General features: G+C 36.8%; 1 protein-coding gene across 1 annotated transcript in view; it reads left to right on the top strand.

Moving 5' to 3' along the window:
* The first annotated feature begins 878 nt into the window (after positions 1-878).
* LOC148021772 (MADS-box transcription factor 23-like) overlaps positions 879-21,684 on the top strand; it is a 65,377-nt gene continuing 44,571 nt past the window's right edge. The window contains exons 1-2 of the mRNA XM_087696752.1: positions 879-1,178; positions 1,559-1,667. Coding sequence (XP_087552878.1) covers positions 1,000-1,178; positions 1,559-1,667 — 288 coding nt within the window. The 5' untranslated portion in view covers positions 879-999. The remainder of the gene's footprint in view (positions 1,179-1,558; positions 1,668-21,684) is intronic.

Raw genomic sequence — 21,684 nt, 5'->3', positions numbered from 1 at the left:
AATCATAAGACATCCTGAGTACACACTTTCTAAGATTCAACGCTATGCAATACTCACTACATTGCTCAAAGCATATGCAAATTGTAATTGTATGGGAAACCAATGCTACAAAAGAACCTATAACTATAAAGAGAACATGGGATTTGATGTCACACACTAAGCTACAGTGTGAGAGAGAGAGAGAGAGATTATCAAGACAAGATTATTATAAATCTATATCTATTGAAGACTACTACAATTCATGTAAAACAATTCATCTCTAGATTTCTAGAAAAGAGAGAGATTTTACCCAAATTGAAGATAAAGCTTTATCTCTCTTGTTATCTTCTCACACTATACGGACGCCGCCCAAGGAAGGCGAATCGCGATGATAGAGGCAGTTCAATTGCACCGATATTTAAGGATTAGCGCCAACTTTACACACGTTCTTAATACGATTTAACGCACTTATTCGAGAAAAACAAAGAGTTCATAGAAGTGCACCACGGGTCTTTCTGCATAGTGCAGATGTGATTGTGTTCAAACACGCGAGCCGAATGTTATGGCGGGAGGTCCATGAATTATGGCACCATGCGACATTGCGGCAAACGAGGAACCAACACAGGGCAATTGTTGGGCGCACGAACATTTTTACGACTTAAAATGGCTGCCCTAAGTAGAAAGACGTTGGCTGTTTCTTCTTTTGAGAAACGCGGAGAGGCGGGCGAAAAGTGTCTACTAGTTAAATGGCCAACCAGTATGAGATAGAAAGTGTGTGTATGACTTGTGTTTCTAGTGTAAGTGAGAACTTCACTTCATCCACCGTTAGTGTGTTTCCAGTGTAAGTGAGAACTTCACTCCACCGTTAGTTTTCTCCCTCTTATCTTTGCTTTCTTTTCTCTTATCTTTTTACTTGGGCCGTCCCTTCTCCTCGCACTCATCTGGTGTGTTACAGTAGCTTCAGGCCGTACTGGAGAGAGAGAGAGAGAGAGAAAGAGAGGGAGGAGGACGAGGGGGAGAATGGGGCGAGCGGCGTTGCCAGAGAAGATCGAGAACCCAGTGAACCGACAAGTGACCTTCAGCAAGCGCCGCCGGGGCCTCTTCAAGAAAGCGCAGGAGTTGGCGGTGCTCTGCGATGCCAAGGTCGGCCTCCTCGTCATCTCCACCTCAGGCCGCGCCTTCCACTATTTCAGCTCCAGGTACAGCTACACTTTACTCCTTCCTTCCTTCTCTCTCTCTCTCTCTCTATCTCTCAGATAATGATGCGCCAGACAGCATTATCTTAACCCTGATTTAAACCTACGAGTTACTTCATGATTAGCGATCACCCCTCCCCAGCATTAATTAGCAGCTCCATTCAGCTACGAGTTCCTCCATTCAGCTGCATGTGATCTCAATTCCGGCTTTGCGGCTGGTGGCGGGTAGTCCTGTTCGACTGAGCTTGAGTTCATCGAACTAAGTTTAGTGTGATTCCGACCTAGTTAATCCTAATCTCAGCAAAGTCTCGTTGCTTTTCTCAATTTGTTAAGTGACGGCATAGTCCTGCTTTTCTCAAGTTGTTTTTCTCGTCTGACCTCAGGAACATGAGAAGCCTTTTTGAGAGCTACTTGAGGAGCTCCAAACCCAGGTTGCCTGGTGCCGATGATTTTCTTAGCACCTCAGCCGCTGCAGTACAGTACTCAAACGCGGTGAGTCTCTGAGTATCAGCGAACATATTGAGCAGAGAGAGAGAGAGAGAGAGAGAACTTGCTTCAAAAACTTGGACGTAATTAATGTTAAAATGTAAAGTGTTCCTGTTATCATTTTCAGTAACCTGCTCGTTTTGATTTTTGGCCTTATAATTCGGTGGCTTCTTGTAAGCATTAATTTTAAGCAGAAAGAAGGCCAAGGTAATTGAGCTCAAACAATTGCATTCCATGCATGGATCGTTTGAAAAAACATTATTTTGTCTAGGAGTCTCATGTTCTCCATGAATAAGGCTTGCCTCAAATTGAAGGTTATGATGTCATTCATAGGCATTTTAGTCCTCTCCATAGGTGGGGAAAACAAGAAAAGTCTTCACTGAGGTATTGTTTACAAGAAATTATGTTGCACTATTCCAAAAAAACTATGTACTATAGCTAACTCAAAATGCCACTCTAAAATTTCGATCAAAATGAAATCTTTAGTTACCCTTCAAAATTGAGAATTGCATCTAGTTCTTAGGAGTGTGGGGCATTATGTTAAGGCATGCACCATCTTTGGGATCTACACAACTCTTCAATCAATTCAACAACTCATTTGGTTTTCTCTAGTACTCAAAACTTGGAATACATTTCTATGACTAGGATAGAGCTAGGAAAACATTGACCCATACAAAGTGTCCCAAACGACCAAGCAATCGTAAGGAGAGATGTCTTGCCATTCGTGCAATATTGCCAATCTTCTATTAAAGGGATCTAGATGCTCAACTAAAGACAATAGCTTGAACTAAGATATGCTTTGAAAGATGGGTTGTGGATAGTAGAAACATGGTGTCAACAATGTATAAAACAAGATGGGGTTGAGTCCTAGGAAACTTGTCTATTTATAGATGATTGGATACTCGCAAACAAGGGTTTATAATTTAAAAAAATGAAAGTTTGATTATTTGAGTTTGATGGCTATAATAGAGAGATAATAGGTTTATAATGCATTTTTAAACTCAACACTTCCTCTTAAGCCCAAAACTAAAGCCATGAAGGGATTGTTAAGATAGGTCAAATCCATAACTAACCCAATGCATCCTACCTAAAGCAATTAGTGCATCAAGGAAAGGATCCTTGTTGACTACCCAATGACCTACAAAGATAATAGATGCAATCATTATCTTATCAAGGAAGGTGAAAGGATCACTTAAATAGGCCAAGGCAATGAACAAAGGGTGCTTGTCATTGCCACCCTTGGTGGAATATATTAGGTGATTAAAGTTTTCTAAGCTAGAAGCATTACTACTTAGACTGAATGGAGCACCATCCCTCTATGATGTCCACTTTAATACTCTTCATTATCATTTCCAAACTAGAACTAGAACTTGAATGTTGTTTCAAATATTATCTCCATGGCATCGTGTTGAATTCCACAAAAGCTATTGCTAAATCTTTGATGGCACAAAAGGAGTTCGAATGTCCACCCTCCATTTCAATAGACATAGCTACATAGATGTCTAGCACATTGTGAAAGATATGAGTTGACAACAACAAGCTTTAGAAAGGATAAGCTATTATAAGAAAGGGACGAGAAGGAAGCCTTGGACACTAGTAAGTGAGAGCATTGAAGGATGCATCAAGAGCAACATAAGAAACATCAAGGGTAAGTAATGTTTTTTCAAGGAGGAGATCATCATCATAGAGTGTTGTGATTCTTAATGAGATAGAAGGGAGATGGAATTCATGATCTGCTGAAATGGATGGCACAAGGGAGAAATCTAGAACATAGTATCATACTAAGGTCCAAACATTAGGGCATTATCAAAAAACACTGGGACCTAGAACAAATGGATTTGTGAGGCATTAAGATATTGATCTCAATTTTTAACAAAACTGTATGGTCTTGTGCCACACATAATAAGAAAGAGAAAACATGTCTCTCACTTAGAAAAGTTCAAGCTATCATATCTAGCCAGATGCTAACCACCCTCAAAGAGAGAAGCATGCCTACTCTCCTTTGCATAATATGATGTGCTCAACTATGCCTAATGGAGTTCTTAAAGTGCAAAATTCCCCTTTCAAGTTATTGTACACTTATCGTGTGAGGTGGTCAAAGGCTACATTGCTAAATTGATATTAAGGATAGTTTAAGCTTCTTTCAACTTGAAAAGTGATATTGCTCCATGAAACCATCTCTTATACAAGCTTTTGAGATAGCAATGGAAAAATAGATTTGATGATGGTGCACACAAGGTCCTTTTTAATTGAGCATGAATTTTATAAATAGTGCTCCAATATTAATTAGGCTTTCTAGTTTTCCACATTTTTGTCCAAATAGTTTTGAATTCATGGTTCTAGGATCGTTGTAAATTGTGTTGTAACGGTGTATTTTGGTTTGGTCCAAGTAGATTATCTTATGCATAATAACTTAGATATGTCACAATAATGATAGAGGCTATTCAATGGGACAAAATTAGTTGCAAATTGGTTTTCTTTGTTGATAGATTACATGATGATTTTTTTAAAGATAGGATGTAAATGATACATGAAAGGGATCATGATGGCTAATGGGATTTGGAGGTGCACTTTCCTCTTATCTAGGTAATATAAAGCGTTAATTGAGAAATGGGCTTGGGAGGTTTAAGAGAGAAGTATCTAGCACTATCATGCTAACATTACAAGCCTTCAAAGAATAGCACAATGTAAGAGATGCTATCTTTAGATCCACACATGGTGATAGGAAAAGAAAAAAATCAATGTTAGGATTAGTAGGGAGCATTGCAAATCCCATTGCAATTTTCAAAAAGCACTCCTTTGTGTGGTACTATAGTTTCTTTTCAAAACAGTAACCTTCAAAAGAGCATACTCCTTTTATGCTGAGTTTAGGCATGGAATAACCCTTAGGAAATATGCGTTTTGAGCTAATTTTGAAAATAAAAAATATGGTCCTCACTATAGCCTCAACAAATCTAGCATTTTCTTTTATACCAATATGTGAAGGTAGATTACAATAGAATAGGTTTACCATATCATAGTGTTTTTGTAGATTCGAGTATATATTATATTGAATCCTAGTTTATCAACCCAAGATATTCCATTTAAAAATCATTAATGAAACTAACCATCTAGAGACTCAACACCCTTGTAACAACCCAATGGGGACCACTATGCATGTTTTTTTCTAGTGTTATAGATTGGTTTTTCTCATGCTTATATACTATTATTAGCCACAAATTGATTGGTTCTAGACTCAAGGGAGTAAACTAGTCTCAATCATTCCTAGAGCTCCCTTGTAGATCAAGAACATGCATAAATACAACAGCTTCTTCTTTGCTACTCACACTGCAAATCTGATGGTTCCATTGGCTCTAAAAGGAGGATAAAACCTAATGACACCTGTTCAAAAATCTCCCAGTTCAATCCTTCATCTTCTCTTAGTTCGAAGTGATGTTTTCTACTTATAAACTACAATCGCACGTCACACGATTTTGCCTATCCTTCATTTTGCATGAAATCTTCAAAACTGGTTGAAAAAGCCACTTGCTTTTTTCATGTCGCCCTATTCTAGAAGTTTCCATAGCTTTATAGGATATTTATAATAAATAATATCCAAAATATTAAAAATAAGCTAAACTTGTCCAAAAATCTAGTATTTTTGAACTATCCATCTCATAGATACTAGCACTAATGACTAAGATGACATTGACTCTCTAGATTAATAAGAAAGCTGGATGATGATGCATTCCATATTTTTTCACACAGTGTTCACGTAGTGGCATGTCATCCACCCCCTTTGAACCTACACACACCAATGCACCACCCGGGTCAAATACCCATAGTGTCAACTTGTCGCTCATCATGCACATAACAAGGCATCCCCCTAGATCATAGATCAAAATAGTTAGCATTTGTACAACTCCTGAGCCATACCTAGTACCCCCTCTAGGGTCATAAGGCCTTGGGTGTATATCATACATTAGAGGCTGTTGAATCTCCATATACATGCTATCAATGCACCTATCAATAAATACATAGCAACATGCCTGCTCTTTCAAAGTTGAGCACATAGAAATTTGCTTATATTGACAATTATGTACCACATCGAACATAAAGTGAGTCTCACTTGTATCTAACACATGCTCACCATCACCGAAAATAGTGAAGCAGTCCATATCTTGAAGCATTTTGGAATTTCCTATCAAGGCCTCTAACAAAGCATCTGAAACACTTTTCAACTGTGGAGCATTACATTTAACATATTCTCAAGGCATAACCTTGAACTCATGAAGTGTTTGATAAATGTTAACTGTATCATGCAAATCATGTGTATCCAGCAGTTCACAAATCTCCCTTTGAGTCCTTGCATCAAGTAAAACATGAGCTTCATAAACCTATTAGATGCATTAAGAAACTCTACATATACAATGGCTGAATCTTCCACTACATGATCTTCCAAGGCATCCATGGTTGTCTCAATATGAGACTGTAGCTTATGTCAGAGAGAGCTATTTGCCTTCTTGCTTGCTATCTTGTTCATGCTCTTGCCCAACCTCTTTCATAACATGCTCGGGAGGTAGCTGATTTGCAACTTTAGGTGGATCTACACTTCTTCTTATTACTCTCTTAGATATCCTTGCATTATCTTCATCTCTCTTGTGTTTCTCTTCCATAAGTACATCCATGTTTTACCCTTTTGCTGAATATGCATCCATTGAATATGCATCTACTAGTGATTCCCAACTAGTTATGTCACAAATGTCTTGCCCTGCATAAGACAATTCCGTATCAGTAGCTTTTCTCTTTTTAGCTACATGTAAAGCATGTGTCCATATTGCAGCCTTTGGACCTGGCCAAACATTGTATCCAACTCTAGAACCAAAAGTAGAAGCATGTATATCCACATAAGCATTTTGAACAGTCAAGTCTTCCAACAACTTTTGCATATCTCCCTTTTCAAAATTCAAAGTAAGAGGCAATCTCATTTCTTGTATATGGATCTCACTGTCTTTTCAAAAGATGAGCTATCGTGATCTAATACATCTGTCTCCCTAACATTGGGAATAGCAGGTGCAACCATAGGATTAGTCACAGAAGTGGATGGCTTATTGGATACATCAACATTTTTGCCCGTAATAGTGGGCAAGCTAGATACATGCAATCTTTTTCTTCTTCTATGCTTTTTTACCAATGTAGTAACAACTTTCTTAATATACATCCACTCTGTTTTAAGCCTTGTCTCTGTAGTAAGATTCTCTAACAAATCATCAAGCTTCTCTTGAAACTCAAGATCTACCATTATAGAAACAATTCAATTTTCTGAATTGCAAGACCTTGATGTTCTGCAAGATCTAACTGCTCAAACTGACTTTCAAATTCTCTTAGTAACTCTGTAGCCACAAGACCCTTATTGGATTGTAGAACTTACTCTTGGAAAGTCTTCCGGGTAATCAAACATGTATCTTCAATGTAAAAATATTCCCTTGTTGAGAAATGTGCAATCACATCCACCATAGCCTCTTTGTTTGGAACAAACAAGGCAAAGAAATAGATTGCAAATAAAGCCTTAGACTAGGTCATGTATGCATGGTTTATTAAAACCACGGTTGGTGATTACCACTGTCCCTTCTCACTTTTTTCCACCTACTAATACCACCTACTGTAAGCCTATAAAAGGCACTCATCCCCACACTCATTCCATCAATCATTATCATTCAGTTGTACTTGCATTATGCTTGGATAATATTAGTTATTCTTCTTTGTCAATGCTTCTGCCTCATTATGATTGTCTATTTCCTCATCAGTGATCCTCTATAGCATGCATTCTCAATATTTTAACATGGTATCAGAGTGGGTTTCAAGTTAGTAAGTCATTAGGCCACTGATTGAGTCATTCTAGTTTGAATTTTTGGCTCCCTCCACTTTCCCATGAATCTCTCACTTACCTCCAGCTACCCACCTTTAGTGGAGGACCTGATTCTCTTTTCTTGAGCCATTTCAGCTCATACTTTCTTCTGGAGAAATCTTCATTGACTGAGGGTACTCCTCCCTGTCATCTCAAAGCTTGACATTGTTACCTATTAACCCCAGCATTGCTCCTGCAACGAATCATTAGTCAAATCTGTGCCTCTATCGTTCGTATTGCTCACTCCGCCTACATATGCCGTGATGTTGACGAGCATCATAGAGCTTTGATAGCCTATCTCTTAAGCTTCATTTTTATAAAGTAAGTTTTGAAAATGATCAACTATTTAGTTCATAGGAGCTAAAAAACTAGGCTGCCCTAGAAAACCCTAATGGTGCAGACTCCATAGCCATTAATCTCAAAGCTCAAATTTTTCTTCATTTTCCTACTTTCTTTGGATTAGTAATGTCACTGACTCTGTGATCTACTACAACACTGATTTCCCAGCTAAGTTATCACTTCGAATCAACAAGAAGAAGATTTAACATCAAGTGCCAACTACATTGTATCTCTTAATACTAGTGTTGATTAACACTAATCCTCTTGTGTTGTTTGACACACTCAAATTCAACACTTCTATTGGACTACTCTCAGTTTTTTTTGCAACTCTAGCATCAAATCAAGGAGGGGAAGACTTGGACTTGCAAGATCTTGAAGATTCTAAGTTCAAGGATATAATAGTCACCAAATCACCTAGTATCTCTTGATACTAATCACCTAGTGCTTCTTGGCACTTGTGCTCAACTAAAATTTGAATTGTTTGGAGTTAATTTGTTGTTGATCTTGCAATCTCAACATGGGCAAGGACTCACTGACATGCCAATTGAATGGTGTTGGATTCCATACATGGAAAACTAGGATAAAACTGATCCTAATGAAGAACGGCTTGTGGTCAATCACAAGTGGTCAAGAGAAGAAACCAATGAAAGCTGCACTTTCAGTCGTGTGGGATAAAAACGATGATAAGTCTCAAGCTATTATCAAGCTCGAACTTGATGACAGCCACATTCATCATGTTAATGATTGTGAAACCTCTTACGCGACATGGGATCGATTAGAAACCCTGTTTGGAGCTCATTCAAAATCCTCCAATCATGGCTTACTGATTGAAATTTTTAGACTTGACATGCAAAGTAATACCTCACTTGCAACTCATTTGAATTATATAAAAAGCTTATTGACACAACTTGCAAGAATCAACTTGAAGATGGATGAAGACATTTGCATTAAAGTGCTTCTCAAGAGTCTTCCATGTGATTTTGATAATGTGTCTACCACATTAATCAACATACCAAAGCCGAAACTTGTGGATATCAAAGCCTCTCTTGAAAGAGAAAAAGAAGATCAAGAACAAGGGAGAAACAAGCATCCCAAGAGGAGACCAACAACTCCTCTATATGAAAGGGAAGAAGAGTATAGTTAGTGACTTTTGTAAGAAAACTGGGCATATTGAGAAATTTTGATATGCTAAGAAAAGGTCTCAAATAGCATATCTTGCTACAGTCAAAGAAGATGAAGACAACATTAAAGAAGAAGGAGAAGAAGAACCCCAAGAACAAAAGGATAGGACTCACTAGTCCCTCTTTTGTAGCTCATTTTTTGATAGACTTTTTTAAGTTTAAAATGTGGACTCACTTAATGTTTCCACCATAAGCTCTTATACTCCTCATGTAACCTCTACACACTACATCATCTACACACTTAGTGAGGTCTTGTAACAGCCTCTAGCTTTGTATGATTGGTTTTTTTTCATGTCTACACTTAGCAAGGTTCTACTCACGACAACCTCTGTATACTCAGTGTCTTTTTTGGTTGTGATTGAGGAGGGGTGTTGAGAAATGTGCAATCACATCCACCATAGCCTCTTTGTTTGGAACAAACAAGGCAAATAAATAGATTGCAAATAAAGTCTTAGACTAGGCCATGTATGCATATTTATTAAAACCACGGTTGGTGATTACCATGGTCACTTTTCACTTTTTTCCACCTACCAATACCACCTACTGTAAGCCTATAAAAGGCAGTCATTCCCACACTCATTCCATCAGTCATTATCATTCAGTTGTACTTGCATTATCCTTGGATAATATTAGTTGTTCTTCTTTGTCAATGCTTTTGTCTCATTATGATTGTCTATTTGCTCATCAATGATCCTCCATAGCATGCATTCTCAATATTTTAACATCCCCGAGTGTCTTTTTGAAAGCTGCCCAGTTAACATCTTGCATGCATAATTTAGTAACTTTAGCTTTCAATTCATGTACATGCATATATTGGCTCCATGCAAGTTGAGCTATCCCAAGGAACTCCATCTCTTGAGCATATGTATGTAAATATGCGGATACATTTCTGCCATTAAGCAACTTCATCTCACGCTCTATTTCCAATAGAGCATTGATCACAATAGTTTTCATTTGAAGAGAAGCTTGCATCACTTGTTATTGTTGTTGTATGTGCATAAGCATGTCCATACTTTTCACTAATTGTTGTAAAACATCACTAGAAATTGTATTTGAAGATTCTCCCATCTTGTCTTTCCTTCTAATGACCTTTCATGTCGGGGTCAGCAACTACTCAGAAGCAATCTCCAAGAATTAGATCTCTTGGAGCTCTGTTGTAGACGAAAAATATTCATCAAAATAGTAGCTTCTTCTTTGCTACTTAGACTACAAATCTGATAGTTCCATTGGCTCCGAAAGTGGAGTAAAACCCTAGGACACTTGTTAAGAAATCTCTTAGATCACTCCTTCTTCTCCTAGTTCGAAGTGTTGTTTTATATCTGTAAACTATAATCGTGCATCACACGATTTCATCTATCCTTCTTTTTACATGAAACCTCCAAAACTAGTTGAAAAAGCCACTTGCTTTTTGCATGTCACTCTATTCTAGAAGTTTCCATAGATTTTTAGAATATTTACAATAAATAATATCCAAAATATAAAGAATAGGCTAAAATTGTCCAAAAATCTAGTACTTTTGAACCATCCATACCACGAACACTAGCACTAATGACTAAGATGACATTGACTCTCTAGATCAATAAGAAAATTGGATGATGATGCATTTCATGTTTTTTCACAGTGTGTTCACGTAGTGACATGACAACATGATCTAAAAGCATGTAATGAACTTATACCAAAGGATTATTTAAGAAAGTTAAATTTGAATGTCCAAGCTAAATGTGCTAGGACCCTAATTACAAAACTAAAGATGTTTTGGTGTGTGCGTGGAAAATGCAAGGGCATCTTTCTTGATGGAGTTGTCCTATGCCTAGATAGACTAGCTTTTTAACAATTAAGTTTTGAACTAAACACTGAGTTCCTTAGGCTCCAAGTCTCAAATGTGAGCATAACACTATTTGTTGTGTGTTTTGGGGGGGCGGAGCGGGGGGGGGGAGGGGAAGGAGTGTGAGCTTATGCCTTATCCACCCACTTTTTTCTTGCTCTCATTGAACCAAGTGTAGTGCTTGGCCACTTTGAGCTATAATTAATCATGCAATCGTGACCTTTTTAGCTTCAACCAAGTGTGGTGCTTGCCCACTTTGAGCTATGATTGATTATGCAGTGGTGAACCTTTTAGCTTGATACTAGAATATTATTAATGAATGTAGTAGAGACATTCAAACACTTAAGTCAATGCTCTAGGTTAAACTAGGCACTCCCCTCTAAGGTCATCAAGCTATGAAGAAGTATAGCCTTTTTATCATAGTCATCTTGACAACTATTGAAAGTGGTGGCAAAGGAGACTTAAATGATCAAGATGTTGCTCATGCAGCCTTCCAATTTCTAATAACAATCTGCAATGGCCATAGAGTGGTAGCATAAGTCAAGCCCACACAATCCCAAGCATAAGTATCACAGAAGAACCATGTGTTTCCATTTCATCACTTGCAACATTTGGCCCCTATGTATATCTCTCTTACTAATAGAGTTTCATACTGCCCTATTTCTAATAAAATCATATTCATCTACATGGACTATCACAATCCAATGTGAGCGAAAAATGGTTCTCAAGCATACAAGTGTATCTTGCACCAGATAGTAGTCTTATGCTCTAATATCAATGAAACATCCTCATAGGATTCAACTTGCATAGGAGACACAACACAAGCCACACCCATGAGATGGAAATATGAAGGGGATGGATATTGTAATTATCTCCTAGTTATAAAGTGATGCAGGCTAACCTCCCTACATTTTTGTACTTCTAACTTGTCTTTCTCTCTTTTTTGTATATACATGTACTCTCGATATCTATGAATGATATTGAAACTTGAATCTATCTTTCTCATTGCTTGCCTTATCATTTTATTCACATTCAGTGATCATATAAGTCTCACCTCAATCATGGATTTGAGGAATCAAGTGGTGTGGCTCTTACAATTTATTCATTACCTATGTACTAGGGCTAAGGACTCAACTAACATGATATAGCATGTTTATACAAAGTTACAATTACAAATCACAACCATTAATTATCTTCATAGTAAAAGTATTGAAATGCATGCTATAATGTGAGTTTTGCATTACATGCGACATAATACTTACAAAATGAAGCATGAAAATACCCTGGTATATTGTTATATTTCATGTATACCAACATTTCACTCCTCATGAACTCCAAGAAGACATGTGGAGCCCTAAAGTTACCAAAATATTGAATGTGCATTTCTATAAGATGTCTTGGAGGTATTATAGACTATTCATAGAAAAGCAATCATGTCCTATTAATTGGGCCTTTCTCTAACATATATGTTCATCCTATGTACCATATAAGAATAATTGGGAATGATTTTAGATCTAAGATGTCTTGCATCTAGAGGATACCACTCATTTTATTTCAATAGGACTTGAATGAAGCCTTGAAGAAAGAGAATAAACTTTTAGAATATTGCTTATTGTGAGGATTAGTCATGTCAAAATACTTCCATAAATAGAGGCAGCATGAACATTGCTTCACTCACTCGAGTCACTCTTTTGAGCTCCTCTCTCAAGTGCAACCTCTAGAATGTATTCGAGGATAAGAATCATCATTTAAGGAAAAAACATTAAATCATTGTACACATAAGATGGGTTTCTAGAGCATTTTCATGCCCTTAATGCACAATTTCTAACCATGGATGTACCATTATGTTAGGGTAGTTAAAAGGACCTTATAAAAAGAGCTCAACAACATAGTTTCATGGCATATCTTTCACTTAATAGAGAACCTAGTCCCATAGGTCACTCTTGATTGCACATCATCATCATGGGCATTTTTTGTATTTTCATGGCCATTATGTTGCTAGTCCAACAAAGAGGATGAGGCATATCTTTTTTTTCATCAATCTTACTTGTGTCATATGATGTATGCATGTTTGGAGTTTTTTCAATGTTCATGCACATTATTAAGAGGCCACACACGAACACATTATGTATGCATGTTTGGAGTTGTTTCAATTTTCTTGCACATTATTAAGAGGCCACACACACACACACACACACACAAAGGTAAAAGTAATGCATCTACTTTTTCTCAAATAACCATGTTGAGCTTAACTACGTGTATGGTTTATTTTGACTCTTATAATTAAACACTTTGTCAAAAAATTTGAACCTTAGAATTGAGGAAGTGTCCACTTTATTGATTAAGAGCCACCAAGATTTACTCTTTGAGTGACTATAGTGAGACAATTTCCTCAAGGGGTTCCCTCATAAATATGTAGGCCTTCTCTAATATGGGTTTAGCAATAGGGAAATTCTAAAATGCTACTATTCATTTATTTTACATAAAAGAGTATATCATTTAATGGAGGGATTCATAGGTTCAAAAAAAAGGGTGTATTCTATTCATGATGAATTTACAAATAAAAAGTTTCTAAATTAGGCCTTAAACACACATGACATTAAGGTATACATAGTCAAAATCCTAGAGATAATTTCCACATTCAAGTGAATGATCAAATAGGTAGTAGCAAAGTATAAGTTGGTGATCCAAGAAAATGTATAGATGTAAATGATAATTGTCTTTACAAAAGAAAGCATGACTTCATGATCCCACAAAAACATGGAATATGTAGGCACATGAACAAGATTAGAATAAAATTCTCAATAGATCACTAAGTGAGATCCTCTAAGGTGAACCATATATCTACCTATGAGTACTATCCCATCACACGAAGAACATGCTATGATATCAAGCTAAGAATGAATCATAACAAGTCTAAACTTTTGTGATAATGCAAATGATGTGCCCTCAAATTTCCTCTTCACTTTTCAAGGAAATGAACCTTGGAGTTTAAAAATCTACTAATGTTGCATGTATCAAACAATACTAATGCCTACCTAAGAGAGGCTATTTCAAGTATACAATCTCATGAATGCTTAATGGGCTCACATGAATCATGCTAAATGAAAAGAACAATATTGTGTACTTCAACTTCATTAACCAATTTAACGTGTAGTTGACAAAGTGCTCAGGGAAGTTACTATATGTATATCCTCTACATCATGTGCGTTCAATGCCTATTTATAAATATCCTTATCTATGAATTTTTCATGAAAAAAACATAACCCTTTTCTATTCAATTTGTAAATAATCCCTTCTATGTAAAAAATGTATAAAAATGTTATTTTAAAAATACCTTATTTTGAACCCACGTGATGCATACATATATTCATGAGTAACTTACTTGAGACAAAGTGTTTATAAAAAGTTCTCAATATGATGAAAATTAGGATCAAGCTCTCCACTATGTGGCAAATAAACTTAGAATTTGAGATTTACTTACTGAAGAAATCGAAGGAGCAACATTGAGTAGTCACCCAATTGCTTGTTCCAAGTGTCACTACCTAAATCCTAAGTAATACATGGGCTTAGATGGTTAGGTTTTTTTTGGGTCAAAGTGGCTTGTGAAATGAAATACAAGGAGATGGTTGCCAATCTTTTGGATGACAAAAGGCCCAGCAAAGGTGTTGACATAGCACCAAAATCCTTCTACACCAATAAAAAACTACTCGAGTGTCAATGTTGCAAGTGTATTGGCCACATTGTTGACCAATCCTACAAGAAACAAGACAAGCAACACGCCTGACATGTTGTTGCTAATACCTTATCAAATAGTGACCCTAATGAACCACCTAATACTTCAAATTTAGGCCCTTAATGTATCTACTCAATCATAGTCCCTTGATAATGATGAACTAAATAAATAAACAAATAATGTGTTTTGGAATTAGATACTAACCATGCCAATGCATATGTTAAGACCTTTCTAAACACATCCATCTTTTGTTCTCTGTCTGAATTTTTTTCCAAAAATATTTGTGCTTTCTTTAATGACTCTATTAGGCACTATATTTCAAGGGGGATTGTAACCACTATACCCATCTAACATCTGAGTTAATCCCAAAAGATATACCCATGGAATTGATCTTTGCTCATGTGCCTAGTGCCTTTGAGCTATGTTAGCTTCTAATGAGGCTTAGAGCTATGCATATGCACCTCTGAACCATGTCTTACTTTGGGTCCTTGAGCTTATCGATAGTTCATGTCATGATCATTCTCACATTGCACCTCTATACCTTATGTATCCCTCGTTTAGAATCATTGTATCTGATTAGACATTATCTCTTCAAGGTAAGACCTTCCCTTTTCCTTCTTCATATGTTTCATGATGTCATGGGTTTAGAAGGGGAGTTTGTTAGCCTTATTTATCCTCATGTGTAAACACACATCATTGTGTGTTTAGGTGTAAACATGTTTTGCACTATGTAACATTAAATAAGGGTCAAAGGTATAGGTGGATACCTTAGCCTACTTATTTAGGCCCTATCACTTGTACTTTCATTCCACTTATCTTAGCTATCATTATCAATCTATTCCTTTTTGTTTGTATATGTGCAAGAATCCTCTCTCTCTCTCTCTCTCTCTCTCTCTCTCTCTCTCTCTCTCTCTCTCTCTTGATGTGTGAAGGCCAACATGCAAGCTAAATAAGGAAGATTCTCTTGGTCATTGGCAACCCATAGTATGACAAAGACTGCCTTCTAAAAGGCTCATATCATGTTTGAGGAGCTAGGAGGTACAAGCAAGTCTACCTTTAAGACTTGTGTATAGAGTGAAACTAGGCTAGAACTACCCTTAGTTAGCACTTAGTAGTAGCAACAATGAGGAAGGAGACAAAAGCAGGGAGCACCATCATACTACTGCAATAATGCACCAGGTACAACACCATGGACTGCATCTCAATAGGTCAATATGTGATTGCCAAAGTGTTTAGTGGTGGGGGAACATTTTACCCTCTCCCACCTTCAATAGGGAAATGCACAAAGAGAGACTGAAAACAAAAGATGATTCATATTAGGTTTTTCCACACATTACCTTTTATAGTTGACAAACCTAATTCCACACCACTTAACCCTCAACCATCCCTTACAAAGGGAGAGCTCTCTATACACAGATGATACATGCTATATGTAGTTTTCTTTTGGAAGAGGTATTTTGCTATTATGGTTGTGTGGAAAAGTTTGTAGTTGATAGACAACGATTGAATAATACAGATAAGGCTTGTGAATTCTTTGCTTGATTTGGAATTAAATTTGCATTGACTTTAGCCTTTAATCTTGAGGGCAATGCAAAGAGTGGGTGGGGGTACGTGCCTATCATTAAAACACTCACAAAGTAATGTAGAGAAAGAAAGAAGGAATGCCCACAATTGTTACTGTATGCGTTATGGGTTGACAAGATGATGTATAGTGTCGTGACTGGATACATGGCTACTGAATTAATGTATGGATAGTAGCCCATCTAGATGAATGAATGCTTTGAATAGTGGTTTGATCAATATGTGGTGAGACATGTACATGACAATGCTACCTATTCACTTAGTGAACTAGATGGGATGGCTAATTTGAGGAGTATTGCATGGAAATGGATTAAGGTCTTTAAGAGACGTGAGGTTGATACATATGAGGTATGGGAGCTAGAGATAGATACTAGTCATGACAAATACATTGATCCATGGGCCACGAGTCTAAGAGTGGTATTCATGCATTGTAATGTGCATAATAGGATCTTGAGTCTTATAAATATGACTTGGTTGTGTTACCATGAAGTATCCCTGATGCATTCATACTAGGTCACTTCAATGACTAGTGCAATCAATTCTACTAGCACACTCATCGTAATATCCAAGGATGTAACACTTTTCTTGATCAAAAGCACATGGACGGGCATCATCTTAAAGCATCTTCTTCCTTTATGTCTATTGTAGACTCATCACTTGTGACTTTGCAAGTAGAACTCATAGAAATGCATTGGCAACTTCCTAATCCTCGCATTCCTCACTTTTCATTTGTGACTCATCACTTGTGGTGACTTTGCAAATAAAAACTCATAGAAATGCATTGGCAACTTCCTTATCTTTGCACTCCTCGTTGTCCATTTGTAAATATAATGATGGGCCAATAAGTGCATATGTTTAGTCAAATGATGATATGTATTGAGTCATTGTGACTTTCTCAAACATATGGAGGATGTATATGTAGATTCTCCTATAGAGAACATAAATAAAGGCTAAGAGACAAATGTGCATACTCACCCTCTAAGGAATTGTATACTTTAGTATGCTTCAAGGGATTCAAAAATGCTGACATAACGTCGGATAGAAAGGCCTACAAGGCCTACATGTACAGGATGCCTCTACATGCGCACGATGTTAATATAATAGCAGCAGACATGTGACAGCTTCAAAGGAAGCATAATCCAGACATACAACAGATTTTGAGCTTACGATATTCAGCTGTATGGTTGTACATACAACAGAAGGTTGGATGAAATATACTAACCTTGTGGACTGAATCCAATTCAACTCAAATGGACTTCCAGTATATTAAACGTATCCCTTGATTGGCAGCATTAACACGGCAGCATTCCTTGATTGGCATGTCCCTGTTCACAAAAATGAGAAACCGACTGTAGGCTGTGCTGGCCGAACAAATATGAGAGTAGTTATATAACAAATATGAGAGTAGTTATTTATATCCCGGCCGGACGTATATTAAACGTATCGTTTTATCGACTGCATCCGGCCATGCTCAGACAGGATAGCGCATGATCATGGAATATACATGGAACAGTGCTAAACGAAACAATGCATAATCCTCCCTCACGAATATAACTCTCGACCTCCATAGTGCATGGAGCAGTGCTGAACAGTACAGAAAGCATCGAGAACGTCCCAATTATGATACACGTTATTATCGTATGATAATTAGGAAGGAAACAGCACGCTTTTCATGTTTTGTCCAATTAACAAAACTGCCAGCCTGTGTCAAGATTTAAAGACCCTTGTGTATGAGAAAAACAATGGTTTGTGCACGTGGGCAAAGCAGATTATATATATTCAGCTTAAACGAAGAGGCCCTTCGCACACAAATGATTCCAATTTCCCGACTCCAGAAAGGTGGATCACTAACAAACGTTACCTCCCTACCAACCAAAGCCTGCAAGGAGGCACCACTCAGTTTTCATTCCTCTTGGATGTACACTATTATATCAGGTAATCATCAATGATATGTTATGTATTTTAGTGTGCTAAAAGATGTTGCCAGAAAAAAGGTCATAGGCCCCTTAAGGAGTACCAACTATTAAAGCCTCAAGTAAACATTCAAATTAAAAGAACTTCCCATCATCATATAAGTGCCAATTGTTACCATAACATATATCATATTATATTGATTGGCTAAGGAAAGTTACAAGTATGAATGGTATGCAAAGCTTACTGGGGCTTCTAGATCTCCATTTCTCATTCATGGAGTGGTCATTTAAGAAATTATGTAAATAGATAGTGATTTCTCTACATACCATTCTCCTTATGTGTGTTGCGCAATTAGTAGCTTTCTCACATAATAATAGTGTAGCTTTATCATTTTGCTTATTCTAAACAATTCTAAGCTCAAATATTTATGTGTGCACCATCCTCAAAGGTAGTAGCTTTAATTTGGAGGTATATGTTCATAGATTTAGATAATCGTATGACCATTGATGCCAACTCATTGAATCTTTGTAGTAGTAGTTCTAGGTTTGTGATGATGCACTTATTCAAACCCTAAAGACGGCATGCCTCAAAATTCCTAAAGGACAAATGCCTTTGGAACAAAACTAAAAGACTTGAACACTTCTAGGTGTTGATGTTGCTACAATAAATCTATGGGAAAGCTCTTGGAATACTTTCCAACTCAGGTAGAACTTCCCTAGCTAAGAATCACTCAAATGTGTGTATATTAATTAGCCCAAAATCAATTATCTTTTGTCCACATTGTGTATCATTAGATCTTTCTTAAGCTCATTTAAAATTTCCAAAAAGTGATCCAGAGTATTGTTAACCACCCCTTTCCCTAAAAGAAAAAAACCATTCAATAGAGACATCTTACTCTAGAGAAGAATAAGTTTCTTCTTTAATACATTGAACAAATCATGTATCCTCCACCATTGAGAGTATCCTAGTCTCATAATTTTTCAACTTGTGTCCATTGATCTTGATTTCTTTTTATGCAACTCCACATCTAGTGATAAAAGACTGATAAAAGAACTTAGTGGGGTTAGGGCAACTTAGAGATAGTTGACACTGAATATGAACGAATAAATACAATGCTCAATGTAGCAAACACATTATGCAAGCTGAATATTGAACCTTGAATTATAGTGGCTTTGAAGAACTCAAGGAGAAAGTTATATTGGAGCTATATATAGCTCACCCTATCTAGACTAGGTCTCACCTATATATATGTAGATTGCGATCAATATAATGAAGTGTATATGGTGTGTCTATTCTTTCCCTATTATGTCTCTATATCTCTTCTCTCTTTACATCTCAACATGGCATTAGAGCTATCACAATCAACTACAACCAATTCCTTTAAGAAGATAATCAGGAAGCATATCTATGTAGTATTTATATTCTTTTCATGCTTAAATTTGATGTATTTCGTATGTTATGAGCATCTTATGTTATGAATTTCAAGCATAGAAGAAGTTCACTCAATCATCATCAATCATCATTTAGATTGCAGATATTCCTTGCTTGGACACCCTAAAAGTTTCTATTTGGAAAACTCTTAAGGAAATGTCTTTCTCAAGAAAACTAGTTTCAGTCATGTGCTAGGACTCACAAACTTTCTTCCTATCAAATCCATACTCAATTTTGAGTTCTTGTGTCAAAAGTTATGTCAATTTAGGTAAATTGGAATTGAAAGAGGAAAACAAACATGACAATAGCCTTTCATTACACTTCTACAACACAGGTTTTGTTATGATTGCTCACTCTTGGGTTTTTTCATTTCTTCCAAAATTAACGAGATCATCATCTATTCTTGGCCAAAAAGTAAAGCGATAATGTTTTGAGTGTTGTTTATATTTCTCGTCTATGTTGGATCGATTTCTTCTCTCACACGTTTTGTCTATTTTTGGTTGCTTTATTATTGCTCACGTTTCGTCTATCTTGGGTCTCTTTCTTTTGGAGTATGCTTTTGGAACTAAATGTTGTCACATGGAAATAATACGCACCGAGGTTCATGAAGGTCGCTCGTCATAGGGACGCTAAGCGAGATGAAGAGAACACAAGATAAAATCATGGATATATGTTCAGGAAGATGTTTCATTGTTGTTGATTGGGAGCATAGTAAAGGTAGAGAGATCACCTCTCCTTCTTTCAAGTTTCTTTTTAAAATTCAAAGACTCTTGCCTAAGCGGTCGGATCTTTATGTAGCTTTAGTCACCTTTACTGGAATGCCGCGAAGCAATACAAGAATCTACGTGCAGCATAGGTGTTTTAGGAGAGAGACAAATTTCCATTCCTTACATGATACAACACCCATGATCACCTTAAGTACATAGTTGGGCAAGCTTTGATATGTGAAGGGTTTCAAACATGGAGACATTCTATGAGATGTGAGGCCTTACGGAAGAAATCACTGACTGTGTACAATTGCACGTTTGAGATATGGCAGTATTTTTTGTTACAACTATATATATCATCTCTCACTTGACTTGGGACTCACCTATATATACTAACTCTACATCAATATGAATCATTATTTGGGAGCATGTCTTGTGTATCTCTCTCGTACTCTCTCTCTCTCTCTCTAAACATGGTATCAGAGCTATGGATGCATAGAAACAACAAGGAAGATAAGTTGTTTCATTGTTTATACTTGATTGAATTCTTTGCACAAGTGATGATTTGATACATAAACTTGTTCGAATCCTGTCAAAACCGCTTGTCAATCAGAGTTCAAGATCAAAAGTTATGACAGTTCAGCTTTCAAGACAACAATTCTGCTCGAATCTGCAATTCTTTATTTAAAACTGTAATTCTAATTACAGTTTGTTAATCCCCAATTACAGTTCATTAATCGCTCGTCTTCATTAATGACGTTGATTACGACAAGAAAACATCTTGCTATTTTTAGCGATGTTTTATTCTTGTTCACGTTCTTTGTTCGACCAAAATAGCACTTTTCTTATATGCGTCATCTCATCTTGCACATTACGTCTATCTATTTCGGGCTTTCTTTTTAGTTACTCAATAATTTTCATCGTTCTTACGTGCATCTCCCTATTTTGATTGTCACGCGTCTCAACTATGCTCGTCTTGTTCATGGTTTGCAGATTTTGCGATCTCATCTGATTTGTTTTCTCTCGAAATACAAGCATGGCCAATTGCGTAATTGTTCACGGATATCCGTCTAGCCAACATTCGGTTCCCTTCTTCCAAGGACAAGGCTTGCCTTGGTGGAAAGCAAAGATGATGCTAATTCTTGAAGGTGACTAATTATTTGATGTTGTTTTGGGTGACATGTCTTGCCTAGTTTAACGTGATGATGTGATGAATGACAATTCTCTGATTTTACTGATGGCCCATTATTTGAACAATGGAAAATTGATCATACTGACTAGATTTGTCGTGACAAAGTAGCTCGTCGTTATATATTGTATGCACTTCCTGACTCACTTATGTTGGATGTCTTTCTTCTGGAAACCTCTCATGTTGTTTAGGAGTATCTTATCGCAATGTTTGAGAAGAAATCGGTCACCAAA

Source organism: Lygodium microphyllum, chromosome 17, assembly GCF_053477565.2.
Source record: "Lygodium microphyllum isolate KBCC chromosome 17, Lygodium_microphyllum_v1.1.10, whole genome shotgun sequence".
Taxonomy (NCBI): Eukaryota; Viridiplantae; Streptophyta; class Polypodiopsida; order Schizaeales; family Lygodiaceae; genus Lygodium; species Lygodium microphyllum.
The sequence above is the reverse complement of the archived record's forward strand: the minus strand, read 5'-3'. Positions and strand labels throughout refer to the sequence as shown.